The 17,223-nt window shown below is 43.5% G+C and overlaps 1 protein-coding gene across 1 annotated transcript in view; it reads right to left on the reverse strand.

Moving 5' to 3' along the window:
• The window catches only part of ITGAV (integrin subunit alpha V), a 68,154-nt gene that overhangs the window by 20,963 nt on the left and 29,968 nt on the right, over nt 1–17,223 (reverse strand). Inside the window, exons 5-19 of the mRNA XM_082200784.1 lie at nt 15,751–15,812; nt 14,579–14,624; nt 13,323–13,448; nt 12,452–12,496; nt 12,077–12,120; nt 11,920–11,976; nt 11,269–11,321; nt 9,450–9,658; nt 8,038–8,229; nt 6,880–6,925; nt 5,778–5,885; nt 4,620–4,678; nt 3,293–3,447; nt 2,790–2,927; nt 2,297–2,364 (exon numbers count right to left, since the gene is read on the reverse strand). Of these exons, the coding sequence (XP_082056910.1) occupies nt 2,297–2,364; nt 2,790–2,927; nt 3,293–3,447; nt 4,620–4,678; nt 5,778–5,885; nt 6,880–6,925; nt 8,038–8,229; nt 9,450–9,658; nt 11,269–11,321; nt 11,920–11,976; nt 12,077–12,120; nt 12,452–12,496; nt 13,323–13,448; nt 14,579–14,624; nt 15,751–15,812 (1,408 nt within the window). The remainder of the gene's footprint in view (nt 1–2,296; nt 2,365–2,789; nt 2,928–3,292; nt 3,448–4,619; nt 4,679–5,777; nt 5,886–6,879; nt 6,926–8,037; nt 8,230–9,449; nt 9,659–11,268; nt 11,322–11,919; nt 11,977–12,076; nt 12,121–12,451; nt 12,497–13,322; nt 13,449–14,578; nt 14,625–15,750; nt 15,813–17,223) is intronic.

The following is a 17,223-nucleotide window of genomic DNA, read 5'->3' on the forward strand; positions in this document are numbered from 1 at the left end:
TGAACAGTGATTGAATCTGCTGCTAGGGTTTGTTAAAGGGTAAGTTTGCTTAGAAACAGAAGTCTGAACATGTGCAAAACCATTTTGCAACTGATGCCATGAAGTTGCCTTTGTTCCAAATTAACAACCCATCAAACTGTTGTGTGTGGGGACCCTCAAAGATAATTTTTGGAAATTGAGGTTAGCTAAATTTTGGCTTCATGTTGCTAAGTACCCTGAGCTTGCTGATGAAGCGATCTCCATGCTGTTGCCATTTGATAGTACATATCTTTGCGAGACAGCCTTTTCAAGCAATGACTGCTGTGAAGACGAAATACAGAAGCAGGCTATGTATCAATAATGATCTGAGACTATGTCCGACAACCATCAAACCCCACATTGATCTACTCTTCAGCAAAATGCAAGCTCAGCCACCCCACTGACACTTGCCAAGATGGACTTCGTTGTGAATAAAACTGTCAAAACTACTCATACTTTTTTTTTTACATCTGACATGGCTTGTGTATCTGTATGTTTCTGCAATACATTTTTATAGATTATGATTGAATATCCTGCAATCAGATGATTGGTGTCCTTACATTCCCACAAACAAAACTATGAATAACTTTGAACGTACTATAAAAATTTCAACAAATCCCACATAAATGCTATTAAGTAATTTTTTGCTTGGATGTCTCAAGTAATGGTTATAAAAAACACACACCAAAGACTTGCAGTTAAAATGAACGAAACCAACAGCTGCCAAATGTCTAAGGTCCAAAATCCATGTGATAATCAGTGGGTCACCATGCCAAATACATTTAGACTTGTGGGTTGACCTCTCAAAAAGGTTGGGAACCACTGCTCTAGATCAATGTGTTTCCATAGCTGTGTTAAATTCATAGTCTAGCACAGGCCCTCACCACAAAAAAGCTTCTTGAGTCTGGGTTCATATCTGGGAAACTGATAAACCTATAGGCACCACAAAATGCCCATTCCACAGAAGAAAACTGGTGATGTACAAACCCTGCCCCCACAGCAAAACGTCTAAATGGCTCAAAACAAGAACATAGCAAAAGAAAGCAGGCTGACACCTGTGACCAAAGAATTTCAAAAAACAAAACAAAAACCCAACTAATTAAAAAATGGGGGGGGGGGGAGTAGAGGACCTGGGTGGGTGCTAAGTAGTATGTCTGAGAGTGCCACGTTGGAGACTTCAGGCCCAGTGAGGTACTAGCATCACTCTGACATTGCACTCATTAGATCAGCAGAGTGCTTTTCAAAAACAGGTGTTCCCCAAGCACAAAAATCGCCAGCTAAATGGTCCATCCTTCCGAAAATGGTTCTTCTACTCAAGCACATTTCTTCAACACCAGAGTATTACAGAAACTTGCCCACCCACCGCTGTAGCTCCCCACCCACTACAGCACACTAAACGTTTAAAAGAGCCTGTGGCAACACTTCTCCTAGGTGCTCCCAGGAACAACTTCATCTGTAGACTGCCAAGGTCATGCAACACATTAGCAGAATTGTACAAAAACAATTGAACGGCCAGCTATAGCAGAGGGTTTGGTATAGCGCTGTTTCCAGCTAAACAGCAGTCAGAGAATCACAGAATTGTAGATTCTTGAGGACCATCTAGTCTTCTCAGAACTCAAAAGCAGGGCAAAAAGAGGGTATTTTGCTGCGCAGAAGACAGACTGCGGCTACGTGCAGCTTGGCAAAGGTACAAAAATCTATTGTATCTGGCCTGCCTAGATGTAAACTAATTATAAAGAGCTAGGCCTCACGAAACATACAGTATAGAAACATCACTGCCATCTGCTGGATAAAATGACACAGAACTACCCCATTATTTAGCAGTAACTAATGAAGATGTGAGATAAGGGAAACAAATTTTACACCATCTTTATGTACATGGAAGAGCCCATCCATGTGCACAGTCCCTTTGCTCTGCCCTTCACAGCACAAGAGATCAAACCAAGGAACCTCTAATTAATCAAAGTTTCTCATTTTGCCGAAACCATTAAACAATGGCTACCAGCTTTAGAACAAGCCATGATACTGAACCACAGTTTGAAGTTGGTTCAGTGTCTTAGCTTTTTCCTGAAGCTAGCAGCCACAGTTTCTTGATTCAGGTGGAACACGAAACCATGGTTAATCAGAAGATTCCTGAATGCTCGTACCAGAAAAGAAAGAGTAATGGGGCTGCACGTGTGGAAGAAAGGCTTGCACATATCTTAGTGAGATTGTCTGAACTGGGTCAAATGGCTTTACTATACTAATTGCCCATTTTACAGAAGAGTTAGACTCGTACCTGTCCACGGCCACTTGCAAGTCCGGACGACAGACATTGTCCTCGCCACAGTCCAGAAGAATATGAGCCTAAATATGAAAATGATAATAGTAATAATTAGGTATATGATATTTGAATTGTTCAGACTACCAGAATATGTATGCATTATATACTCCATGCTTTTACCTTTTGTGCGAAAGTTAGCACTATTAATGTGAAACCCTTTCCCTATGTAGTAAGAGGGAATAGCAAAGGGCAAATTTTGCTTTTTGAACAGCGTACACGGCACTGAAAAGGGCAAATGACAGAGGGGAACTGTTACAGAACACATTCTTCTGTGTTGTGGAGATGGAATTTCAAACTTCAGTGCAATGCCACATCCGAGGAATAAAGCAATGTGTGCTTGTGCTTGTGCGTGTTTTCAAACATTTAAAAGAACAACCATGAGAATTAACTTAAGGAGAACTTGCCGATTCAAAAGTACATTTTGCCATTAAATCTCTAAGTGCTGTACCTGTCTGCTAACATTTGCAGGAGTGAACTGGTTAAGGATGGGCTGCAAGCCAGTAGAGTCCATAGCCATTTTGTAATCTAGCTGATATTCCATGAATATGGTGATTGGAGTGAGCTTGTCTCTAAATTCGGAGTCGTCCTAAGGGAGAACAAAAATGGAGTTGCTTTTAGAAAACGAAAACTGCATGATTATACTGGAATGGAACTCAATCAAACATCTACTACAAAGGCTTGTGGCTACCTACCACTTTAATGGAAACAATAGTGGATGGAATTAAAAACAACAACCAAGCAAATAAGAGGCAGCCATTTGTAAATTATTTTGGAGAAAAGAGAAGGGCTGTAGCCATGAGGCACAGCAACTGCTTTGCACGCAGAGGGTTCCAAGTTCGAGTCCTGGCACTCCAGACAGGGCTCTCCCCGATTCCGGACATCAATAACGTTAACCCTACATATAGCAAGAAGGCAGGAGGTGGGTGGGTTGCGGCCTTGTATGACGCTTACCCTTAAAAATGCCTGAAGTTCTTCACAGCTCATTCGACCCCCTTTGGGGACAGTCATGTTCTTTGAGTGGACCGGTTGCCTGTTGTGGAGAAACAGCGCCCTCCTGATGGCACCTTTTTGCTTCAGCTTGTCCAACAGCAGCTCCACATGGAAAGCTGCCGCCAAAGGAAAAGGCATTTTAGTCAAGCAATGCTCACGTCTTGCCGTGCCTTACTGCAGCAGCCAGGATGATGAGCTGGAAGAGATGCTGTGGCTGAGAGAATCAGGACCATACAGGAAAGGGGTTGCTGACTAAGACTGCCAGGATAGGCTGCTAACATCAGCCTCTACCCAGTTCTGCCAGCTAGTCAGGAACTATTCGCTGCATGGCACTGACTCTCGTTGCTCTCTGTTTCCACTGCTGCCTCAGGTCTCCTAGATTAACTGTTGCTCAGTGGGGATGTTCCATTCCTGTCTCTTAACTTCCCAGCATGTCTCCTATTAGTGTCACAATTCCTTAGTGGCTGCTGCTAGGCCTTGTTCTCACAGACCAGATACGAGGTGGTACATTCTAGCCTAGCCTTATCCCAAGATGCTAGCTTTTTCTAAATGAAATAGTTTTTCCTCTGCAGAGGAACACACACACACACACACACACACACACACACACACACATATATATATATATATATATATATATATATATATATATATATATTAAATTTTCTGTTTTACAATTTAAAATACTCATCTTACATCCTTAAGAGATCAATGACTTCTCTTTCCATGGTTCATTTTACATATAAATCCCTGCATATTTTACAAAAACTATACTATTCAGTATTCCATTATTGCATCCATCAAAAGTTCCACAGAGAAAGTGGAAGTCTCTGTGCAAACAGGACAGCTCTAGTGGATGCAATCAACTGTCACTTGGCCTTCTTCAACTCTCATCTCATTGTGTGCCACACAATGTTCACAACTTTGCCAGCCACTAACTTACGGCTGTGCTCCCTGATACTTCCATCCTTCTTTAAACCACTCAGGGAACCCCATATTTGAGTCCAGATAGGTCCATTTTCCAGGGTTCTCTGACCGATTCCTCAGAGAAGGAGATCTTTCCAGCTAGCAGACCACCACAAAGTTGCCCCCCATACATTGAGAAGAACAATGGTGTGAAGTCTGAGCCAGAAGATTTAAAAGGGGCATGGGTTTTGCACGTGTCTGATACCAATGGGGCTTTGAACAGCCAAAGAAGTTTGACAATTTAAATTACTGCCACTGAACACCTGATGACAATATGAGGAGAACCGAAGTGTATGGTAAGTAAATCTACTGAGGAACTTACTGAGGTCCCTGGGAAGACTTCCTTTGCCATCCGCTTTTAAACAGAACTTTACTTTAAAACTGTTGGGGAAAATTAGAGAATATTTAAAAACAAAACACATTTTGTACTTGAAGGTCAAGCTACATCTATTGATCAGCAAAAGTGCAGTAGTGGCTTCCAGACCTACCCTTTCATGACTGTTAATAAGATCTAGTTGCATGTGCAGATTCCTTGGTCGGTGTAGTTGGGTTTAAAGAAACTTTTAAAAGTTCCCTCCACTGGTTCCTTCAGCTCCCGGTTATTAAATATACTTTCTTAAGAGCTTAGTTTATCTATTTTGGTAAGATTTTACTGCTATAACTGAGCTCTTATTAGGGCTGGTCCACGACTTTTTGCTGCCTGAGGCAGAAACTCCCCAAATTCCATGTACTTAGGCCAACTGAATTGCCAGTTTAATATTTCAGCACCACATCTGAAGGCAGCAGGCTAGCCTGTGTGTGTGTGTGTGTGTGTGTGTGTGCGCGCGCGCGCGCGCGCAGGGCAGGCTGTGTAGCACACACAGCTATGTTCCTCAACACCTCATTGCTGCTGCCCATTATTGGTATGCTTCCCCCACCTAATGGTAAGGTCGGTCCTCACTCTTATAAAGGCAAAATGGAGTTTCCCATAAAATTGCACTTGGAGGAGTGCAAGAACTATGTTGGCCATTCAAAAGAGTTGGCAAGACACGAAGCACAAGCCACTCACTTCCTTTCCACATCCTTACAGGACTTGTTCATGGAGGCGGGGACGGCTAGAGCACATTCTCCCAGTGAGGTGAACAGATTTCCACCCTTCCATTTAGCTAGTTCTGTTGATAGGCTCTTCCTGCTTCTGGAAAGGGCTTAGAATAGGACACGTTTGCAAAGCTGTTCATGCTTCAGATGGGACCATATAACATTCCCACCGGGAAGAGCCTTTGACCATTTTTAAAACAGCAAGGAAGGATTTGTATATATGCTTGCTTCTTCGGAGCCTCCACAGGCTATGGACCTCGCAGAGGAGAAAATTGTGTCCTTTGCTCCTTTGCATAAGGCCAGGAAGTGTGGGGAAACACATTCCCTTTGCTCCTTTGATTGACTGAAGAGGCTCCCAATCCATTTCGAGATTCCATTTCAAAATACAAACGAGTCATCTTACCAAGAAACTTTCTGGCCATTTTCATTCAGTTCACAGGATTTGTCTTCCGGATTTAGAATGGTTGGGGCGACTTCTAGTCCAGCATTTACTGTAATGACTGGCCGTGCCCTTTGAAAAGAACCAAGTGGTAAGCAAAACAGGGTTACTGCATGAAAGAACCACCTTGTCCTCTTCTTTAGGCTCAGTGGGGCCTACCTCTGAGGAGACCTGTCCTAACTGGGGCTGGTGGATTATCTGCTACATTTGCATCAGACTGGGGTCCTAACTGGGCCCTTTTGCAGGGAACAGACTGGCCAGACTGCACTGCCCCACTACTGTAGTAGTGACCTTATAGTAGCTACTCCCAGTTTGAACACCCCTAGCGGTGGTGTTTCCTCTACTGCTGTGCTTTCCAATGCTGCAGTGGGGCCTTCATGGTGGGAGAGTTCCCCCACTGGTGGAGGTCACTGGAGACCTACAGGCAGAATGTCCACTCAGTCCTAGGATCAGGGATCATGATTGCAAACCGGCTGATTGCAAACCACTCATGCTGCTGCTGCTTAACGCCAGATTTGTGATTGCAGCCTAGTTCCTATGACTAAACCTCAGGATGGTAGCTGCTGCTAAGCTCAGCTGCTGGCCAGAGGTTAACATGCATGGAGGTAGCTGTGTGCAACATGGAGGAAATAACAAAACACCCAGAGAACAGAACATTGTGCTCCTTGCTTGCAGGCCACTGAGCAAGGAGAGAACTGTTATATCAGACGACACAGTGATTCTTCAAACAGCTCTTGTTTATTCAGAGGCCAGAACTGAACTGAAGGGCTCAATCAGCCTGCTTATAAAGAGCTCCATTACACATAACTGTAACAACTTTCTAAAACTATCCAATCACTGAGCGTCATTTTCGATCCCTAATTTGCATAACTATCTACAGTATCCCCCTGCTGGCCCAGGGTGAGAATTTCAGTACATAACAGGAACCATTCCTCACCCTGATAATTCTGTGGAGACCATGATGCTAGAAAAAGGCAACGCCTCTAACAGTGAAGCAAACTTTGCTCCTCAGTAAAATGCAAATATCATTGGGTTTTTCGGCTCTGACTTAATTTTGAGCACTTACCTATATAAGGCAACTTTGTCAGCACCAAAAGCACCTACAATCAAGTCTGGAAATAGAATAAAATAATATTGTTTTTAGAGCTGAGACTTTTTTGAATGTTACACAAGATATCTGATTAACAAAAGGTCTTCAGTACATGAATTAGGAGCAAGTGCTTTTGCTGAAAGAGCAAGTAGGTAAACATTTAAACATGGATGCAAAAGAGTAAAGATAGGGGATGCTTATGGAACCTAAATCTGCTGAATTCTGTCTTAGATTTTAAGGAGCTGCTTTGCCAGACATGTTTACACAAACTCAAAAGGTTGATATGCATTATTCTTCTAAGATATGTTTTTGCAATTTTGCAAGCTGATTGATCAGAGAATTTTTGCTCTTTTTCCTTCCTATATCCAGTCACAAATATATCAAAAGCAAATAGAAAAATGAAAAGAAACTCTTCCTCTTTCCGCCAAATATTCCTGAAATTATTATTTCTCTTTGTTCAATTGTTAAGTGCTAAGGTTTGTGGGGTGTTTATATATATACACACACACACACACACACACACAAATATACATACACACACACACACACAGTGGTACCTCAGGTTACATACGCTTCAGGTTACATACGCTTCAGGTTACAGACTCTGCTAACCCAGAAATAGTAGCAGCGCAGCGGCAGCAGGAGGCCCCGTTAGCTAAAGTGGTCTTCAGGTTAAGAACAGTTTCAGGTTAAGAACGGACCTCCGGAACGAATTAAGTGGTACTCGAGGTACCACTGTGTGTGTGTGTGTGTGTGTGTGTGTGTGTGTGTGTGTGTGTATATATATATATATATATATATATATATATATATATATATAGTGATTTATTTTATTTTATTTTTTAATTCCACTATATTTCCACAGGTGGGGGATTTTGTAAATATTCTGAAATAGCAGATATTCTGAAATCTGAAATTCATTCCAGAATACAAATGGTGTAGAATCCAAGAGATATCACAATGTCAGGATGCTAACAGAGTAGAACTGAGAGGATCTATTCATCCCTAGTAAAGATTGAAACCCCATGAAATCTCTTTTTCTTACGCAGTTTTGAACTGGGCTCCTCCCTGTGAAATAAATGTTGGATTACTTTACAAGATACAGGAACAGGCATTGCTATTATGAAAGATCACCTGGGTAGCCATTTTTGTCCACGTCGGTAGCTCCTTTCAGTGAGTAGCCAAAGCTTGGTGGCATTGTCTCAGAGGCCCATTGTCCTTCAAGGACTTGAGATGGCATCCCATTCAAACCTGTAGCTCTCCCATTGTAGATGTAAACCAGCCCTTTCTTGTCTTCTCCACCATAAGGGGCAGCAACTGCAATGTCTACAAGAACAACAAGGAATCTTTAGCATATCCAAATAGAAAGGAATCAAAATAAATACTCCTGATGATTCTGCAGTAACACATATGAGTCAGTGGGAGTATTGCTGGCTGATGCCCATTGGCAAAAGGCAGGGCCACCAATGATAGGCGGAGCCTGAGCCAACAACACACAGAGTCCACTAATTCCAGTTTCGTCCCCATCCCTCTCCCTGTTGAGTTCTACAAAAGCAGCACGGAGACTAAGGACGAGGAAGGTGACTGCTCCACCCCTGAGTTGGTTGTAAGGAGGAAGGCTGGAACGTGGTGAATGGCTGAATGAGGTCAGACTCAGGTTAGTGCAACAGTGCTCCATTTGTGCTAATGGACTAAAAGGTTCCCTTGGTAAAGGACCCCTGGATGGTTAAGTCCAGCCAAAGGCTGCAGCACTCATCTCGCTTTCAAGCCGAGGGAGCTGGCGTTTGTCCACAGACAGCTTTCTGGGTCATGTGGCCAGCATGACTAAACCGCTTCTGGTGCAACAGGACACCATGACGGAAACCAGAGTGTACGGAAACGCCATTTACCTTCCCCGCCACAACAGTACCTATTTATCTACTTGCACTGGTGTGCTTTCAAACTGCTAGGTTGGCAGGAGCTAGGACAGAGCAACAGGAGCTCACTCCATCATGTGGATTTGAATCGCTGACCTTCCTATCAGCCAGCCCAAGAGGCTCAGTGGTTTAGACCACAGTGCCACCAGCGTCCCTAGTGGACTAGCCTCCACTGAGTTGGAGGCTTTGTATTCTGTTCAGATCCGTGGACTTTTCCCTGCCTATTCAGTTTCGCACCACACAGTTGACTGGGATGGACTCAGCAATATGAGGCAAATACCTCTGAGTCAATGAGTGTCTGAACCTCCTCAAAAAGGCTCAGATTGCGCAGGGATCTCTGCCCAGAAATGCAATTATGCTCCAAAATAAATTGTATTTGAAGTGTAAAGGCTTTCTGCTGTAGGTCTGAAAATTAAAGGTTAGAGGGCTTGGGGTGGGGAGGAAGTTTCTGTATAGGCTTTCCCACTCCTTCCCCAAATCCATTCTGTAGAGTCAGGAGAACCCACTAGAAAACATATGTAGGGGGGAGGAGAGGGGGGATTGTTCCATCTGACAAGTAGATACACTTGTGTTGACAGAATGATCAAAACAGTGTAATATTGAATTCCTCCCAATGACCCAACGCTTTACCATTGTAGCCGTCCTGATCAAGATCTCCCAAAGGTGCAATTGAACTGCTGAACCTTGCAAAAACCTCGAAGCCATTCAGCTTCATGGCCTGACTCTGAAAGCCTCCAGAGGCTTGTTGGAGATAAACAGAAACTTGTCCCACTTCAAGAAGTTTGCCGTCGGAACCACGATCCATAAAGAGTGGGGCTCCTATGAGTAGATCTGTGTAACTGAAGAAAAAGAGAGAGGGGAAGAGATCAAGTATTTCAGTCACGGCAAAAATCCCTACGTTGAAGGTGCTTCCATATGAGTGCAACCTGCTCAGAGAGATATCACAAATGGGTCACTGGCAAAAAGGTTTCTTCAACTTATTATATTTTCTCCCACGAGTGCCATTGTGCTCATATTCTGCCCATGTTCTCTGAAAGCACCTGGTTGGCCACTGTGAGAACCGGATGCTGGACTAGATAGGCCATTGGCCTGATCCAGAAAACTATTTCTATGTTCTTAAATCCAGATTAAAAGGGAAAGAAATATGGGCTGGCATTTTGATAGCAACAATGTAATGTGGATCCTGAAAAATATGTGCCTGCATGAGGAACCCCAGTCCTACAATAAACACCTGTCTAGAAACATTCTTAGAACTATAGGTTCACATCACCGACAGCTGCAGTCTAGCCAAGTGAAGTACTTTTAAGATTCAAAGGTTTGGTGGTTTGAAAACAATGAAAATTGCAGGTGCCTAACACTGAGCAGATCATACCCGCTGTATGTTTTTAGTTTTGTTCCTTTGGCTTAAGAATTTATAGAAGTGAAGATTCCAACAGTCCTGTGTGCATGCATAGAATCCATTCACCCACACAGTTAAGGGGTGTGTGGGCTTTGCCAGTGACAGCCTGTAGCGTTTTTCTGGAATGGCGTTCTGGAGGGGTCACTTTTCTGCAGGATGGGGAGGCAGAAAAGCTCCCCCATGTATGCAGTGTAGCCAATGGGTTGTAGCCAACTAAATTCTACTTAGGACTCAGCTATACAGCTGCAAACAAAACAAAACAAAACATTCTCTGTGTGTTGTAAAGTGCATTATACAAATGTGACACTAAGTGGTGATGGTGAGCTATGTCAAATTCAATATATTTTTCAAAACATTTAAAAAAATAAATCAAAGTGTTTTTTATATGTGTGTAACTTTCACCTCAGAGTAGACTTAAATTACTGGGCCTAAGTTAACCATATCCATTAATTTCAGGGGATCTGCTCCGAGTATGAGTAACCATGGATATAACCCAAAAAGTTCTGCCCAAAGATACTGAGAGCAATTAGAATGCCCGAAGACATTTAAATGTGTCATCACACAGTATGAATTAAAAGAAAATCAGCTAATCTATCCCACAAAACGAGTGGTGTCATTCATTCTCAAAAGGGCATCTGTCAGATGTACCTAACACAAGGAATGAGAGGGGAGGAAAGGGAAAATAAAGGAAGAAGTGAGATAAAGAATTGAGGCAGTTGCATGGGAGAAAGGAATGATGAGACAAGATCTGTACTTAGGAACCTCTAGAATTACAAGCACGCCACTCTCGAGGGATTCATAGCTGTACTATGTATAATGTCTTCACAGGACAATTAAGCCATTCATGAAATGTTTAGAGACATTCTAAACAAGCACTCCAGATAAGATGCATGCAGGGACCCCAGCAGAACAAGCCAGCAGAAGAAACTCTGTGTGCGTCACTGTCTTTCAATTACTCTTTTCAAATCTTCTATTTTTATCCTAAACAATATTTTTTTTTTTTTAAGGCAAGCAATTCTTTCCAGGAAGAATGAAAAAAGCATCACTTACTCATCTCCATTGATATCTGTGGCAGCTACAGAATATCCAAAATATGCAGCCATCTGGGAGATAAGATTAAACAGAAAAATGTTGCATTTTATGTAAATACTTCAGTAAAGATATTTCGGAATTAGTGACTGCCCCCTCAATAAAAACTCCCTTGCTTCTCCTCACTTGCATCTGGGATGTGTTTAGCTGTACTGTATATGTTATTTTGGAATATTATTTCTTTCTTATAATAAAGTTTTTTTAAAAAATTGTTTAAAAAAGGTCCCTTGCTATGCATTCTTTAAAGGCTTTGGATTACTCCTCCCACTTTTGCCTCTGGCTCCACCCACAACTGTCATATGGTTCCTTTAAGCTAAAAGATGCCCCCCCCCCTTAATCAAGAAAGAGGATTTCTCTAACCAAAGAGCAGCTCTCTATTTCAAAATAATCTCGTTGATTTCAGGTACACTTGGTCAACAACCATATATGCTGCCAGTTTGAACTGATGTGATCAGGGGTAGATTGCTTATAGTTATGTTTCCTTGTTCTTAAAACAACTCCCAAATCGACATTCTCTGATTTGCTGTAGGTTACTTTGTGAATTTATAACACCTAGATTCTACTAACCAATGATAGATAATATAAATCAAAACATTGCAGAGAAAACTATACCTGCTCTCCAGTAAAGTTATACATGGACGCCATGGTGTCTCCATTATAAATAGACACCTGCATGAAAAAGATATAACTTAACATCTGCACTGCACAATATTTTAGAAGTTGCTGGGATAATACCAGCTGTTAAAAGTATATTATGTAAGTTCCTTACCATGCCCAAAGTTCTTGCTGCTCTTGGGACCCCAGAGACAAAATCTGAAAATAAGAAAGACGACATGACCAATACGGATAGTAGTCAATGACCTTCAGAAACATTTTCCATTTAGGCCGCCATTCTGCCAATAGTTGCACATAGGTAAGGACTCTTGACTTTATCCTCTAGCAATGAGCTGCAAGACTGTAGCCTTAACTAGGTCCAGTGGTAAGCTAGGAGCTATGCAGAAGCCCCACAGTCCCTAATAAAGAGTGCTTAAAATTTACCAAAGACTCACAAAACAGGGATGAGAGGTGAGATATTGGCGAACAATAATGGAGCCGGGGCAAGCCAAATCATATCAAAGAGGGAGCAAAAGTTAATAAGCCATACCTTCTATGCCATCATGGCTGAAATCTCCCACAGCTACTGAATAACCTGTCAAACATGAAAGGGGTAATCATGACTTATCAATGCACATGACCTATTACAACCTTAAATAAATATCAAGAGGCAGTTTTCCCTGCATCTATTCAGGTTTGTCAATCTGGCTGCTTATGTTTTAGCCATCCTAATTAGCTAATCTGATTCTCCTGATGGGGAGGCGGAAGGAGGTGTTGGTGGCTCAGAGACCAGGGACAGAGAGGCTGCCAGCTTTGCAGGCAAGGGGTGACATAATTGAGGGGCGAGCCCTTTGGGGGTGCAGCAGAAAGAATGTAGTTGGTATAGGGAGCCATGGACTCAAAAAGGTTGAAAACAAAGAACAAAGCTTTCCAAACTGTGTGTCACGACACATCAATGTGTTGGCTGCAGTGTGTAGGTGTGTTGTGTGAACACTCCCCGCGCACCTTCCGGGGCTGGAAAGAGGTGAGTTTAACTTCTGGTTTGCTAGTAAAACTGTGTTGCGCATGTCTAAAAAGTGTGTCACCAATATGAAAAGTTTGGAAAGCTCTGCCTTAGAAACTCACCAAACCGCCAACGTGTGAGGCAAGAGCAGATAGAAAGCAAAACAAACTTTGGAGAAACAAGTCATGGTTTACCTGATCATCTGTGGCACAGTTCATCATTAACGCGTGGTTTGCTTTACAAACCATGGCTTAAACAATTGCTTAGCATTATGGGTCATTCCCAAGGGCGTTTTGACGCCTGCTTGGCACTAGCTTTCACTAATATCACTGGATGGGGAGGGAGGAATGAAGAACCTCAGACTCAAGTCTTACTAGGAACACAATTTTTACCAGTGTTTTACTCTCAAGGAACCTACCCAAGTAGCTGTCATCGAAAGCAGCATTGGCCGACCGCGTTGCTAACTGGCTGTCATACTTGGTAGTGTAGACTTTAGGGTTGTATTTTGACACAATCTCAGCCACTTTATCAGAAATGAGCTGGCCTGTTGGGTACCAAGTAGAAGAGGGGACATAAAAACACAGGCGGAGCTATTAGACGATACTTGCAGTCTCCTAGTTCACATTAGAAAAAGACAAATGGAAGCAAATGGAGCTGGGAGTAAAAATAAGCAACTTGAAACGACGTCTTTATTAAATTGAGAGTTACTGAGGAGAAAGATTCTATAATGATAGGCACGTTAATCTGTTGCATTAAAAAAATACAAAGAATCTTGTGGCGCTTTGAAGAGGGAGGGTGGAATTCAACATAGCACAAAGGGGAATGAGGTGCACTGACATGACGGGAGTTTGCCTCTTCTGCTCCCCCTAAACCTGTTCTGGGGGTTCCTCCCAATCCCCTGAAGCAGATTCCAGGGTTCTGGGGTAAGGAGGAGGGGAGACCCACTGAGTGAGCAGAACTCATTCCTAACAAGTAACAACTTAGTCCAATCAAATCCCAATGTATTTATTGTGGCATAAGCTTTCATAGGCAAGCATTTAATTCATCAACTACATAAAGAACCAAGAGCTAACCACACATTACATGCAAAAAATGTATAACTAAACCCCAGTGGAATCCACCCTGCTCCATCCCAGAAAAAGCCACTTTAGGATTTGAGCAGAAACACAGCCAGGCGAGATGTTTGGCCCTTTTCCCTTCTATTACTCCAAATGCCCCACAGCTGCTTTTCATCCTCACAGGATTCCAAATACATGCTTGCAAAGGCAGTGCCATAGCTATGGGGGGCAAGCTGGTTTTTTTGCCCTAGGTGAAGCCTCCAGAGGGGCATCACTGAGGCTGCTGACATCTCTGTGTGTATACGCAAATGCTTGTGTGTGGGGTGCCATATTGGGTCTTTGACCTGGGTAAAATAAAGCCTAGTTTTGCCCCTGGCAAAGGTAAAGTCTTGCGAGGGTCAGGAAACCTGCAATGGGAACCGCAGCTGGGAGGGACAATTTGAAGCAGAGAAACAGCAGACAGCGAAAGTCACCACTTCTCCACTCAAAATCGCCCCCTCTTCAATTAACCTTGCCAGAAAGGAAACTTGTTGCAGATGGTTTATTTTGCTAGTGTCCTTAAGAGGACAGCAGAAGATTAAATAGAATGGCCAGCTTTTTACCAGCTGTGTCTCACCTTGCCAGTAAAAACTTCCAGGTCCTCCAAGAAGTACTCTATCTCCCTAGGGTAAGAGTGGAAGGAAAAAAATATGTAAGTTTCTTTTCTTGTAACGTCTAAGGCAGGGGACAGGGACCTTTTCGGCCTGGTGGAAGATAGACGGCTCAAATTCCCACCAACTGCTATTCTACACTCCCTCACAATTACCTTAACATTCCATACTTCAAGCAATCTTCTCCCCATCCCCCTCTGAATGCAAACCATAAACACGATTTAATACAAAAAAATTAACCTAACCGCAGTTCCTAGTTTGGACATATTGAGAAACTGTGGCTAGTTTAAACCAGGTAACGGATGCTTCCTGTTGAACCTTAGGGTTCCAGCAGGCTCGTTCCTGTAACACTAAACTATGGTTTAGTGCTATATCCAAACCAGGTAATTGTATTCAGTGCCCTTCAAAACTCTTTAAATCGCTACCCAACCCAATGCCCTCCGGATGTTGAGAACTACAATTTCCCATCATCCCTGACCATTGGGCTGGCTGGGGCTGAGGGCATAAACCATTCCTGTTTGTTTCTTTTCCCCCTCCATTATCTGGTAATCAGATATACTGCTTCTGCGTGTGGAGGTTCTGTTCTTTAAGTCAGAGATGGAGAAGCTGTGGCTTTTCAATTGTCGGTGGACTCCCAACTCCCATCAGCATGGCCAATGGTTGGGAATGATGGGAGTTGTAGTTTAGCAACACCTGAAATACCACAGTTCCCCTATCCCTGCTTTAAGAATCTGCACCTGTTGTTGCACAGTGAAATAATGACAGAGACCAGTATATATATTCTGATTTTCATACTAATTAGTGTTGTTAAAAGACAAAGGCAAATGGAAATTCTTAAATATATTGTTATATTCTGTAGCAGAATTAATCCAGTAGGAGAGATAGCATCTCCTTCTTATTAATTCCTATTCTTCCCTGATTTGCTCACACGCCCTTTGAAATCCTGAGCTGAATAAATGATTTCTGTCTAGCAGGCTACATCCAGATGTATAAATCTAAGCCAACAGGAGCGAAGTGTAAGAAGCCCCTTGAAAAGCTGATCTGACAGATATGCCTTTATAGAATTGATTTCTACAGACTCTTTCTCCTTTGCTGTCAGGTACTGAAAAAGGAAGACATACAGTTATAGCTTCCCTACCTGAGTAAAGTCAATGCTGAATCCACCTTGACAAAAGCCCTGTCCTTCAGCGTCAATGCTTGCTGTGAGAACAAGAGAAATGGGAAACAATAGATGGTGAAGATGTTTAACACAAATCCCTGTGCATAAGAGTGTCAAGAAAGACCCTGATCTGGACCAACCACTGCTCTAAGCCAAGCTACCACATAGCTTCCTCTTGTTCTCTTCAAATGGGGGGGGGGGGAGGTACTTAAGATGCTTACCTGGGAGATGCCCTACCTGGTGAACTGGTGCTGGCTCCCCATTGGCCAGAAAGAGTCAGAGGTCATTTCCTCAAAAGAGAGAGCCTTTAAAAAGCTGAGCTGCCCTTGCAGGTGGGCTCCACCAGCACCAGGAAGCTGAACATCCTCACTGCCTACTCATATGTAGACTAGAAGTATTATCTTTAATGGCTAGGCTAGGATTAGTCCAGTTACTAGAGCCACAGTGCTCTGGCTTATTTTTGGTGGCAGCAAGTAACGTATCTTGAGACCCAGCTGGAGGTACTGCAGTAGCCGAGCAAGCCAGCAGGTCTGAGAGGTTCTCCTGAGTGTCCTCCCTTTGCCATAAATAGCGAGCGACAATAGAGAGAAGGGGAAGGAGGGACCTCTTCACCCTCTCTTGCCCCTCCTTCCTTCTCTCTCACTGGTGCTCCTCCTCAGCCACTGCCCACCGGTCTCACATGGTGTGGGTCTGTTGCCGCTTGGCCCCCTCCACCACCCTGACCTCTCCTCTCCCCCTCCCCACTCATGGGTGAGAGGCTCAATCTGTGGCTCAAGGCGCCCTGAGAGCTGGCCGTCTACCCCCAATGGCCCTGCCTGTCTATGTGAGTCAAGGGGAAGAATGGAGCCTGGGTGGTGATGGGAGTCAGGAGGTGGAATGCAGGGAACCCCCACTCCACAAAGGGGGGGATTTGGTGTCATGAAAGTGTGTGCGCCCCCCAATCCCCACCCTGATGCGTACTTTATTTTGCCTGACCTGTCCTGTACTTTGCCCAACCCAAAGTGGCAGCTCCATCCCAGACCCATAGAATTGTAGAGTTGGAAGGGACCCTAATCCCCTGCAGTGAGCACCAGTATCAGAAGGGGGAGCTCTGCCCAGTCACCCCAGATGCAACCGAGCTATGTGTCTTGTGGCCTGCCATTGTGGCTTAGCCATTCCCCACCCCACCCCCTTTTAAGACTCAGTCCAGCCAGGCAGCACAAAGAGGTTTAGTGGGCCTCTGGTCTGCTGATATGGTTCATTTGGCTTTGGGTCTCATAATCTGTGCAGGCCTGACCTACGCTGGTCAGAACAGAATACCCCCCTCCCTATTGTTAAGGCCAACACAATCGATCCAAAGGGCGCTGCCTGTTTCTGAACACGTTAAGTACGAAATCTAGCATGGCGAGTATATGCTGCTTTTCTTCTCTATTTACAGATCAGCAACCTACAAACAGCTTTGAGATGTCGCCT

Source organism: Podarcis vaucheri (genome assembly GCF_965113315.1).
Source record: "Podarcis vaucheri genome assembly, chromosome: 1".
Lineage (NCBI taxonomy): Eukaryota > Metazoa > Chordata > Lepidosauria > Squamata > Lacertidae > Podarcis > Podarcis vaucheri.